The sequence below is a fragment of the Cryptomeria japonica genome, chromosome 3, assembly GCF_030272615.1.
Source record: "Cryptomeria japonica chromosome 3, Sugi_1.0, whole genome shotgun sequence".
In the NCBI taxonomy this organism is placed as follows: domain Eukaryota; kingdom Viridiplantae; phylum Streptophyta; class Pinopsida; order Cupressales; family Cupressaceae; genus Cryptomeria; species Cryptomeria japonica.
Window position 1 is genome coordinate 941,458,336 of NC_081407.1, and position 12,956 is coordinate 941,471,291.

The 12,956-nt window shown below is 35.3% G+C and overlaps 1 protein-coding gene across 3 annotated transcripts in view; it reads left to right on the forward strand.

Moving 5' to 3' along the window:
• The window catches only part of LOC131072947 (probable LRR receptor-like serine/threonine-protein kinase At1g67720), a 132,575-nt gene extending 123,136 nt beyond the window's left edge, over positions 1 to 9,439 (forward strand). For all 3 annotated transcript variants that reach the window (XM_059217024.1, XM_059217022.1, XM_059217023.1), the window contains 7 exons: positions 6,864 to 7,027; positions 7,130 to 7,389; positions 7,616 to 7,742; positions 7,844 to 7,912; positions 8,139 to 8,325; positions 8,408 to 8,543; positions 8,797 to 9,439. In XM_059217024.1, coding sequence (XP_059073007.1) covers positions 6,864 to 7,027; positions 7,130 to 7,389; positions 7,616 to 7,742; positions 7,844 to 7,912; positions 8,139 to 8,325; positions 8,408 to 8,543; positions 8,797 to 9,132 — 1,279 coding nt within the window. In that variant the 3' untranslated portion in view covers positions 9,133 to 9,439. The remainder of the gene's footprint in view (positions 1 to 6,863; positions 7,028 to 7,129; positions 7,390 to 7,615; positions 7,743 to 7,843; positions 7,913 to 8,138; positions 8,326 to 8,407; positions 8,544 to 8,796) is intronic.
• Positions 9,440 to 12,956: the final 3,517 nt, after the last annotated feature.

A 12,956-nucleotide genomic window follows, 5' to 3' on the forward strand; every position in this document is an offset into this window, starting at 1 on the left:
AAGACCTGACAAAAGAAACCTTGAGGTAGTCTCCTTTGATCAAACTTAGAAAACAGCATTAGAGACTTCCTTATCTCAAGAGAGAGTAGGATAATCAGCCGGCTATTCTATTCTGCGTTGGCCGTATGGAGTTTGCAGCAATGCGATTTCAGACACGTCAACAGTATCACATCGTGTGAGGTCCACTTTATTGTTTTGGAAGGACAAGATCACAACTTCTCTGTCCCGTTGCTCTTATCTGGCATTTGCATCCTATCAACTTGTATTTGTTGTGATCATTTATCACATTGTTGTCATTGCTATAATCTGCAATCTCTGTTTTGTTCAAAGGAGAGAACACTCAATATGTGGTGTATTTGAGCAGACCTTAATGCATACCAAAAGATTCCAAATATAAAGAACAGTGCCGGAGGAGTCTGATGAGAAGATTAGACTCAGCTACAGGACTAACTCAATGGGAACTGGCAATAAAGAGGTGAATGCTACACAGGTTCTAGGTGCATAGCACGTGTTTGTGAACTTCCAACTGAATGCTATAACTGAGCATCATTTGAGCTATCATTATGTTTCATATTGTTGGAGGTGTTGGTCACTCTATTGAGGGGAGATTTGGAATTGGAGTATACTCCAACATACCTCTTGATCGCTACAACACTAAAAATATTAAAATTGAGACAAGAGGGCTCTCTCAGTGAGAGGGAGCAGAATGCAAGGAGATTTTTGTTCTAATCTCAGGATGGTCATATTCTAAGGATCATGGTCTTTTCAGCTTCAGAGGGAGCCTGACTTTTCAACTTCAGAGGGAGCCTAACGTTTTAGCTTCAGAGGGAGCCTGACATTTCAACTTCAGAGAGAGCATGACATCTAGCTTCAGAAGGAGCATGTTATTTCATTAGAGGCAACCTTGGACGAGGAGGTCAGAAGGTTGATATCAGGTTCAAAGGGAGCCACGTCGTCTTGAAGATTTGGTTAAAGCATTTTTCTCTGTGATGGAGAAATTTGAGATGAAATCCCTTGTTAATGAGTTCTTCTCTGTGAGGGAGAAGTTCGAGGTGCAATCCCTTGCTAATGAGTTCTTCTCTATGAGGGAGAAGTTCGAGGTTGTAATGTCCCCTACTAAGTTTAGGCTTGTTTTAACCATAATTAATCCATCTCGACATACTTTGGCTTAAACTAAATTGATTAGGAGACAAAACTATCTTTAACATGAATCCAATCAGTGATAACAAAGAACATAGGCTTCTTCCTGATATAATCTTAAACAGTCTATCTGATTTATATACTAATATTTATTATTAATATACATATAGCTTTATATATATTTATATACATTATTTATTCTCAGATATTATCATTATATTACTGCAGATGCAGTTCTTATAAAATATTATAATAATTATAATAATATTATTATTATTAGTATTATTATAATTATATTATTATCTAAATTTATATTACTATTAAATTCTGCATAGGAATGTTATTGGGCTTCAAATATCAAGCACACATATTAAGCACATCCCTATGCATACCACCCCGAAACCAATGTCATTGCCTATAACTCAATAACAATTCTGATCTGAGCTGATCGGTTCCCTTCAAACTCTTCCAAACTGGAGTAAAGAAACCAGATATATTATATTCCCCTTCAATCTCCAAAATTGATCCCTTGTATATATCCTCGATTTCTAAAGATCACGCTTCTTAAAATGAAGAGACATGTCCTTGTATTTATTAATTCTTTTACATTAGTCAAATTACTTTGATCACACCCTTTGCCTTTTTTCCTAATCGTTGCCTTAGCACTGCTTTTATCATTTATTAAAGTTCTTTCTTTTAAATCCTAGCGCTTCATACAATAGTCATACTCCATTACTGAATCGTTGTTGTGTGTTTATTAACAAGTGAATCACACATCTTCTTATTTCCATTAACCATTTATTAGTTTGTAAAATCTCTTTAATGAATCGGGTTTTATTTGCATTTTGCCGACTTCTTAATAAATTGGTTTATTTCAATATATGAGTGTATAATATGTTAGTGATTAGATAATATATCATAAATATATTAATAATTGATAATAATTATTCTTACCTAAATTATTAATTAAATAATTACTGTTAATAAAGAATTTATATTCTTGGAATTAATTTATTATTTTATTAATTATTTGAGTATATAAATTGTGTTTACAATTAAGAATATGTAAATTATGTTTATAATTTATAATATATAAATTATGTTTATAATATAATATTATTTTATTTTTCTTTGAATATCTCAAGAATATTATTAATAATAAATATTAATATATATTAATTAAATAATAATATTTAATAAATAAATAAATAAATTTCAATGTTAATTATTATATTGATAATAATAATTGCGTCATTTAGGATATATATAACAATCAAGGAGGGGACATGACAGAGGTGCAATCTTCTGTGCGAGAGAAGTTTGATGTGAAAGCCCTTGTTCCGCCCTCTGCGAGTAGGCATGGTGGTAATCCATTCTTCTCTGCTAGAGAAGTTTGAGGTGAAAGCCCTTGTTCCACCCTTTGGGAGTAGCCATGGTGGATGTCATGTGAGAGACTCCATGACAACATCACGTTGAGTGACTCTGTGATGAGAGCTTGTGTTTATTTCACTCATGGGAGTAGCCATGGCGAACATCATGTTGAGTGAATCCATGATGCTATCACATTGAGAGAATCCGTGAGAACATATGGGTGTAGCCATTGTGTGGTGCAAGAGCACCTAGTTTTGAGTGCATTTTTTAGATTTTGGTGTGGTAGTCTTTAGTTTGGTTTTGGATTGTGAATAATGGACTACTCATAGGTCCACGTGTTTTTGATATGCATTTGGAGGATGAATGTCAATGGGATCATGTATTTACTCAATTTTGGCTTATGAGACCTTGTAAGCCTAAAATGGTATAAACGTGCATTTTGGTATCAAACATCTTGAAAAGCCTTATTTGGCATTGAGACATGTCATGTTAGTGGTTTTAAGTCATCCTAAGTGGTTTAGAATGGGTAACAATGCATGAAATGCAAAATGCACTTTTTGGCAAAAGTTGTCAATATTGCTTGACAACATTTTACAACTTTGAGCAACTGTTTGAAAGTTTGAGCATATCGGTGGTTAGACAACTGATGGAGAGTTGGTTAGGATCTAATTGGCATATAAATGCTCTGTGGGTGAATGTAAGTTGGTTGGTGAACACCTGGAGAAAATCACAATACATTTTGAAGACCATTTTCCAATTTTTACCTTGTATTTTCTCAAATTTGGAGCAGCAGTCCATACTTAATGGATTGATTTCATTGCTGTTCTTTGATAATTGCTTTGTATATGTTCTTGTAGTACTCAAGAAGCAATTGAGTTAGTCTTTGTTGCAGGTTTGAATTGAGTTCTGGTTTTATATTGCTCTTGGTCTGAGCAAGGGTTTTAGAGGCCCCAACATGGTTCCAGCTTGAAGTCCTTTGAGTTTCCCTCAATAACCCTTGGGACTCGAGCCATGGAACCTTTGTACAATGTACATAATCTTTGTTTTGATTTGGAGATCATTGAAAGGCCATTGGACATCATTTCCTAGGCGAGCTCAGTCATAGCTCAGTTAGGAAATGATTGAAATTTTGCAAGTGCTTGCAGGGATGATCAGGTTTGAAGATGCCAAGTGTTTGGCATGAGTAAGTGGGGTGTGGCAGAGCCTATGTGGAAGTCTGGAGGAGTGGTAGACCAAGGAAGACATTAAACCCTTGGAAGAAGACCCAAAAGACTCAGAAACCCTTCAAAAATGCCATTTTCGGGTTCCGTACCTGTATGGACAGACCTGGTTTCCTCACCTGATGAATCTCAAAGTTCATCCAAAGGGGTACTCGGATCATAAAAGAGTTTACTTGGTTCTTTGAGACAATTTTGAGAAATTCCTCAAAAACTGGTTAGGTAGGGCTAATTGGGGCTCTAGGGCTACTAGGCCTAGAAAATAGGGAAACGAAAAAGCGATGGAGAAGTGAATGAAACCCAATCACAAAACCAGTGAATTGGCTTGGAAAAACCTCAAGGACACTTGCTACAACCCCTACAAGCATATGTTAGAAGTTTGATAGATTGAGGTTGGATTTACTCTTGTGAATCTCAACCATGCTTGAGCAACCGGTGAGCACAATTTGATTGGGAGCACTCCTAGAGAGTTAAATGTCTTGATTTGTTGTAAGACCAGTATAGTGTGAAGAGAGCCCACTAAGACATCACTCAACTTCCTATTGAGAAAGGATTGACTCTCTTTGAGGATCCCTCCCCATCATTGTGTTTGTCATGTTGAGAGACTCCATGACTTGAAAATCTGAAAATAATATCTCCTTTGCTAAGAGGGAGTGTTAATGTTTGCGTACGCTGCAGGAGATTTTATTTACCTGCGATGGTTGTGCTATTGTCTTTAGTTGTTCGTCTTCCTTGTGATTTGCTGGTTTCTTCTATGTAGCTGTTCACCATCAGTATTTTGCGTCCTTGCTGGCAGCGGTTCTTTTCATATCTGTCTCCGCTCTTCTTGATTGCGCACCTTTGAATATTTTGTGTCGCCGTCGGTTCTTCTCCTATTCTCTTCGTATTCCTTCCAGGAAGAGATTCTTTCGTGTCTTCATCCTTGTGGCTTTCGTCGGTGTTCGTTTTGTGTCTTCGTCTATGTGGCTCATGTTGGTTCGAGAGGAGTTACGGTTTTCTTTGTAACTATCGTCGAGTTTATGACGTCTTAGCTTTCCGCCTTTCTCCCTCTCGAGTTATCTATTTCGTGAACTTGTTCTTCTTTAAGAGGAGTGTTTTTGCAGGTTGTTGGTGTGAGTGATGAAATTCTTAAGGAGGACAATTTATATATATGTGTTGATGATTATTCGTAGAGTAGTTGTTTTTTGAGAAACGATATCTTCTTCAGAATCGTTGCATCTTCATTGATCTTTTTGTATTGTCTCTGTGTGTTCAATTTATGTGTGATCCTTTCATATTATAGAAAGTTTATATGTCGTATATATGGTAGAAGCCATCATTTTCAGAAGTTTTTTACTTATACTGTTGATTGTCAAAGTGAAATCATTGTATCAGATTTATGCCAATAATGAAGGTTGATTTTTGGTGTGGCTGGGTTTTTCACCCTCAAGGGGAGGGTTTTCCCAGGATAAAATTCTGTGTATCTTGTTCTTGTGAGATTTTCTAAGTTTCAGATTTCTGTGTCTTACCTTTCTAGTTCTATCTTTAACACTATTCACACCTAGTTGGTTAAATTTACTTAGGGCATTTGTACTTTTTTAGTTTGGTGGAGATGTGCATGCATATGATTCCATCTCCTTTATCCCACACTGGTTCTACATTTGCCTTTCTTGATGGCATACCCTATATACACCAACCTCTCACTCTCATATGAGTATTCTCTCTCTCTCTCTCTCTCTCTCTCTCTCTCTCCTGTATGCACATTGCATCCTTTGTATAGAATCTATAGATAAATGTAATTCTATCATTTTGATCCTCTTCTATTTATGCAAATAGCTCTTAGTCATCTTGATCTTGGAATAACTACCTCCATACCTAATTCTAACATTTGGGATTTAGAATGAAATTGGACACCAGCTCAAGCATTCTAGTGACTAATATCATTAGCATGGAGACACTAGTGTTCTAAAAGAAACAAGCTTGCAGGGTACAAGGATTAGAACTATAAAAGTTGGCGGGGGCGGCTGGGGGGGCAGAAATGAGCTCTAAACAAAGCTTAGGGGAATGAACACTAAAATTAGTGAGAGACATAAAGTGATATGTGTGGAGTACGCACTTTTCAACTCTACAATGTGTATGTGTAACACACATACACACATGTCCATTGGATTTGGAGTTCCAAATTTCTAAGAGAAATAAAAAATGTATACATCAAGGAAAATATTGGTATGATTCAATGGAATACTGGGTAGAATTCAATCAAAAATTTCATAAGAGAAGCTTGTCTTTGGTCTCCGGGACTCCTTGGATTTGATGTCTAGCAGATCTAGATCTACAATTTTTTTGAAGAACTATGAGAGGTTAGGTTCATAAATAGGTGAAATGAGTCCTAAACATGACTAAGGGGAATGGACACTAAAATGAGTAACAGAGAGTGAAAAATGCTAAGAATGCACTTTTCGACTCTACAAAGTGTAATATAGTTACAAACTTACAAGATAGCACATTTTGTTAACAAAAGGCAATTGGTTGGCACTAAGCATGGCCCTCTTCTGCAGATAAACTATCTGGTCAGATTATATAAATTTGGAGCAGCATGAACCTTAATAAATGAACCTTTTGTATGGTTCAAAGTCTAGTCTTGTATTTGATGTCTAGCAGATCTAGATCTACAATTTTTTTGAAGAACTATGAGAGGTTAGGTTCATAAATAGGTGAAATGAGTCCTAAACATGACTAAGGGGAATGGACACTAAAATGAGTAACATAGAGTGAAAAATATTAAGAATGCACTTTTCGACTCTACAAAGTATAATATAGTTACAAACTAACAAGATAGCACATTTTGTTAACAAAAGGCAATTGGTTGGCACTTAGCATGGCCCTCTTCTGCATATAAACTTATCTGGTCCGATTATATAAATTCGGAGCAGCATGAACCTTAATAAATGAACCTTTTGTATGGTTCAAAGTCTAGTTTAGGATTATTAAGAAAAAAATGTTAGGTCCTTTATATAGTTTAATTGTCTTGGTGAATATTTCCAATATCAATTACAAACAAATTGTTCGAATGAATATATGGATAGAATCTGGATTTCACATCATGTTGCATGAATATGTAGGCATAACCTGAGTTTGTTTCTGTGCATTTAACAGTTATTCTGGAAATGCAAATCTCATTATTAAAGGATCCGGAAGGAATCATGTGGCAATTATTGCCAGTACTATTGGAGCTTTTTCACTTCTTTCAGCTGTAGCAATTACTGTTTTCTATGTATGCTTTTGGAGGCACTCAACTAAAGAAGCTACAGAAAAAAGTGGTTAGCCAATGACGAGTTCTCTGTTTCAATTTTAATGGTTTTCAGCCAAAATGTAAAGAACTAAGGCTTACTGACTATGTTACACCTGTGGGTTGTGCATAGATACAATGGAAATCCAAACAGCCACCTCGCATATCTCTGTATCAGAAGAGAGTGAAGATGTGCTGAAGGATATTACAATAGAAATGACACACTGTTTTACATTAGCGGAGTTAGAAGTCGCAACTGAGGGGTTTAAAAAAAAGATTGGCTCTGGTGGCTTTGGACCTGTCTACTATGGAACCACAAAGGACGGCAAAGAAGTTGCAGTAAAGGTTTTGTCAAGTGATTCCCAGCAAGGAAAAAGAGAGTTTCTGAATGAGGTAAGCAATGGATATTCATTTACTAAATGTTAGTGTACATATCAAATAAATCCCAGGATGCATACAAACAAATAAGTATTATGTATCTTTAATTTAATTATATGAATATTTTCTGATGAGCTTAAGATCACAGCCCTCTCGTTGTTCACACATACAATGCTAGATTTGTAGATATATTATATTCTTTATTTCAAAATTCAGTGTAATATTTCCTATGATCATTTAGGTTGCTCTGATGTCAAGGATACATCATCGGAACCTTGTTGCTTTACTTGGTTATTGCCAAGATCAAGGGAAAAATATTCTTGTCTATGAATACATGCATAATGGAACTTTACGAGAGCATCTTCATGGTAAAACTCACATTCTTATATCAATTACTTGGGAATATGCTGCATCGAATGCATATTGTGTAATTCCTAACTTATTAGGGTTTTACAATAAACTTGTTTAGGCTCTGTCAGTCGAGAACATCCTTTGGATTGGATCAGCCGACTTGAACTTGCTGAAGACGCAGCTAAAGGTTTTGTATATCAGATTGTTTATTTTGCACATATTTTATTCCAGTATCTCAGGTAGATTGTGAATATTTGCTCGTCATACTTTAGTTCCATGAGCTGGATCTTACATATTGGATATATTTTGGAAAGTAATATAAATAAATAGGAAAATGGCAAAATGCATTCATAGTTATCCATGCAAATCAAGTGAGATAAATATCCTGCTGATTATCTTGTATTTTTGTTCAGGCATTGAATATCTCCACACAGGATGCAATCCAAGTATCATACATCGGGATTTGAAGAGCAGCAATATCCTTCTTGACAATGAAATGAGGGCAAAGGTTTCTGACTTTGGGCTTTCGAGATTAGCAGCAAATGGAACAAGTCATATATCAAGCATAGTCCGAGGAACTGTTGGCTACTTGGATCCTGAGTAATAAACAGAAATACTCACATTTTTATTTGGATGCAGACTTAAAAATATCAATGTTTTAATCCACTAATGATATTTGCAGGTATTACGTCTCTCAGCAATTGACTGAAAAAAGTGATGTTTATAGTTTTGGTGTTGTACTCCTGGAAATGCTTTCTGGTCAAGAAGCCATATCTAATGAGAGCTTTGGGGTTGAATTCCGCAACATAGTACAATGGGTCAGTATACCTGAGCTATCAAGGAATTATATTCTAAAATGGGAAGGCAATGAAATGAATGGTATCTAATGTAAATGAGCTTGTATTTTGTTAATTTACTGCCAAATGTAAAATACCAGGCATTGAACATCAAGATTAATGTTTGGAATGAACTAAATGGCAGCTGACATAAATTAGTCAGTCTTTTGTAATTCTACTGCTAAGTGAAATACCATATATTACATCAATATTCATGCATTTATTTAATCTGCAGGCAAGATTCCATATTGACAAAGGAGATATTCAACGGCTTATAGACCCAGCCCTAGGAACAAATTTCAACATCCAGTCTGTATGGAAGATTGCAGAAAAAGCAATGCTTTGTGTTCAGCCATATGGAAAACTACGGCCAACAATGTCAGATGTGGTGAAGGAGATACAAGAGGCAATTAACATTGAGAAAGAACCTGAATCTTCAGATGAGGAACATTTTGATATGATGTCAAGACATTCAAGACACTCTTCACTTATCTCAAACACTCTTGATTCTATCGTCTCAGACCCGTCGCTCTCTTTGGATGACTCTATTATATTGCCAAGTGCTAGATAGTTTTGGTTAGAAAGTTGCCAGGAGCCGAGCATATCTTGTACAAGATCATATAGAAAATGGGTGGCTATCTATTTAATGAATTCTATCAGAAAGTCTGACCCAAATCATTTATTGTCTCAAAGAATTTGTATGCAGTTTGATCAGTTCTATACAAAAGCTCACGAACTGCAGAAGGTTAAAGAATCTCCAACAGAACTTTTGTTCTTGCTCTGTGACATTAGATTATTCTTATTCTTTGTATTTCACCATAATGAGATCCGTTTATGATCTTCAATGTAAATTCATCTGAAATGGTTGCATTTGGTTATCTATTTGCATGGATATGAGCATGGTTTCTTCTCCGTGAACGATAAAGGCTTCATGAATCATATGTACGCACCTCAAACATGCATCTGTTGATCCCTGTCGATAACATGGTGAATAACTATACATGATTCAAACTATATTGATTATTTCCCTGATTTGTAAGAGTATTTATAACTATATATAGACAGATGTCTCTATTCACAAAGCAATCAATGATTCGATATATCACTCGCAGGAAGCATTTGACAACCATCCATACATGTCAAGCTAAAATATGGTGATCTGATTTACCGTACAACGAACGAACTTGGCAAAATTAAGTCTAATGTGTATGACTCAACAAACCAAAATTTACACCAAAATTTACATTTAAGCTCTAAAGGTGGTTTACGACCTACATGGTAGTTTAGAACACTGTTATGATAGAATACCGTAGAACCAGTACGTTGAACTGATCCAGTTCGAAATACGGTAGAGCTCTTAAAACGTGTGCGAGATATAAAAAAGATGTGAAATTTGATGGGACAATGTTGATACCTGAACACCACATCAAGAATCTCGAAATTGCAAAATATAATTGTTTATTTTAATTTCTAAAAGTTCAAATTGAAAATATATCTTCTTAGAGTTTCAAGTAACAATACGTCTTTAAATATTTTTGGGGAAAGCTTGGTATATAATATTTTTTTATTTCTGAGCAATTTTTTATTTTGTTAATTAGTATTTTGTTCGTGTTTTCATTTGTTTTTTAAGATAACAAAAAATGGAACATTTGTGTGAGGATAAACCTGAATCGAACACTACATTAAATTGAGAAGGAAAGTTCTCTGAGACCTTAACTAAATCAAACACTTTGTAAAATTGATTATAGGCACTAAATTATAGAGAATATACACGTGTATATTATAAAATATCTTTGAAAAGGTCTGCATAAAAGAAAAATCCCCTATGTTTTTGTCTTGGATTCAAACTTATGGATGGTATAGCTGTGAAAGCCGCTTATCTAAACACATAAATGACATCTTTCAGCTATCCAATGCAAACAAGATGTGAAGGAATGACATCTTTAACAAGTAACAACACGAATTCAAATAACTGAATTGCTAAGTAGCATACAAAACTACAACTTGGACGAATAAACAACATCAATGCAAAGCTTGACATTTAGTGTTTCACAAATTTAAACATTGGGTCCACAATAACATAAGCACATTGTCCACAATCATTCTAGAGTTTGTGTTGAAAATATTTATTTATATATTACAAATGTCTAAATTTTGAGATTTTAAAATAATTTCAATTTGTTTCAAAAATGAACTTTGGGGCAATAGGTCCTCATACTCACTTGGAGATAGAATATTAGAACCAACAAGCATCATAATTTACTATTATGAAAAATAGCAAATTACTCAAATGATCGATTTTTGTGATTTGAAACAACTCAGTAATTTATTAGATCATTTGAAGAATTCAAAACCCTCTATATGTGCCCCTTTTTCCAAGTGAGAGTTGCTTTGTAGGGTTTTAGCAGGGTTGAAAAACCACGGTTGTACACTTTTAATGAAGGTTTGGTGAAAACTTAAGACCTTGAAAATTTGGTAATAGACAAAAGAAATAGCCTTTGAAAATTACAATGGGTCAGAAGATTGAAAAATTATTGCTCAATAGTTCTTTTAAGCTATCAAAAGCTATTTCACAACTCTAAACTCCAGGCGATTAGAAGCCCTACAAATGTACTTCCTTTGGTTTTGAATAGCATTAAGTCAAATTTATGATTATTAAGCACTTCATAATGATGTGTTTTCTACATACAATGTACTTTATTAGGTGCACTTTTATATTGTCTTAACCACTTTTTGCTTTGGACAAAGTTTTATGATAGTTGACCCATCACTAGCACATGCCTAAGCAATCTTGCCAAGAAAGCATAAAGAGGGTGAAAGTTGAGAATGGTGTGAGATTTTGCCAAGATCAAGAGTTCAATGAAAAGTACAAAAGAGAGAGACAATATAGGACAAGAATAAATTGTATTCTCATCAATAAAAAAAGATGGTTGTTACATACAATGTAGATGAGCCTGTTTATATAGGCAAGGCTATATGGATATGTGAGCACACAAACATGACATGTGGCTCAATAAGAAACAAGGGTAGGTAGGAGAAACAATAAAATATTCCACATGAGGTGGATCACTCACCGAAGGTGGAATTATCACTCTACAATAAGTGGATATGATAAAGTAGTAACAAGATCACACCATAAAGGTTGGAAATTTTCCTACACACACTATTCCAATGTGACACAAACACCCAAGTTTCTCGTACCCAAACTACTATGAAATGCATTTCCTAAGTAAACTTAAGTAAGGTGTAATAATATCCAAGATGAATAATTATTTACACCAACAAATGGCTTTAACTTCTCCAAGAACGTCTAACAATATTCCTCCCCTTAGGAAGAAACAAAACCAAAGGTGGATCCATGAAGTCTCCCCAATCATGAAGGGAAGATGTATGAAAAAACTCATGATGAATGAAGTCTCTGAAAACTACTCAAGTGTCCCCATGTCCATGTTGAAAGATACCCCCTCCAAAGGTGGTAAACTGCCTCACACTACTGAAAAAGGCACTCCAAGATCTAGTGGAGATGAAAGTAGAACAAGTCCCAAAGACTCACATGTCTCCTCTAAGCATAAAGAGACCTCCTCCAACTACTGTACATAAGTATCCACAATCATGTCAACCTCGAAAGAATGATCATGTAGAGAATGAACAAGAGGGTCAGAATGTTCCCTCACAACAATCGAAGAAGGATCATCTTCTTCAAAGAGAAGATGAAGATCATCTTCTTAAAAAAAAAGATGAATATCATCAATGATGTCTCCCAAATCTGCAATGTAGGATTCCACAAACAAACCTACAATGTTTGTCGAGTAGTCATCCCATGAAACTAAAGCTGAAAGACATGAAATATCCTACTACACTGAATCACATGAAGGCAAAACTGTCGCACTATCCGTATCATCAGGTGCAATAGGTGATGTGATATCAATAGGAGGAGATGAAACACAAAGTTCTCCTCAAAATCTGAATTATCACAAGAAGTGTGATCATCATGTGTAAAATCATCATATGTGAAATCATCATCATCAACAAAATTTGAAAAGGAGTATAACCGAGATGCATAATCAACCACCCCAGTCGCAATGATAACTCTAGTCTCTAAGTCTCTAATGAAAACTGACTTAGGTGTGAACTCCACAGTTCTCTTAGTTGTGTCATGTGTGATTTGATAGATGGAAAGGAGATTGTTTGTCAAGTGGGGTACACACAACACATCATTGAAGGAGTTATCCCCAATGGCAATAGATCATTTCCCAATCACATCCATGTATGTATGATTGCCCATCAAAATCTGCGGCATGGTGCAAGGCTCAAATGTGGAAAACATAGACTGCGAAGATGCCATATGATGAGAAGCCCCTGAATCTAGAAGCCATCTCTCTGAATCATGACTTG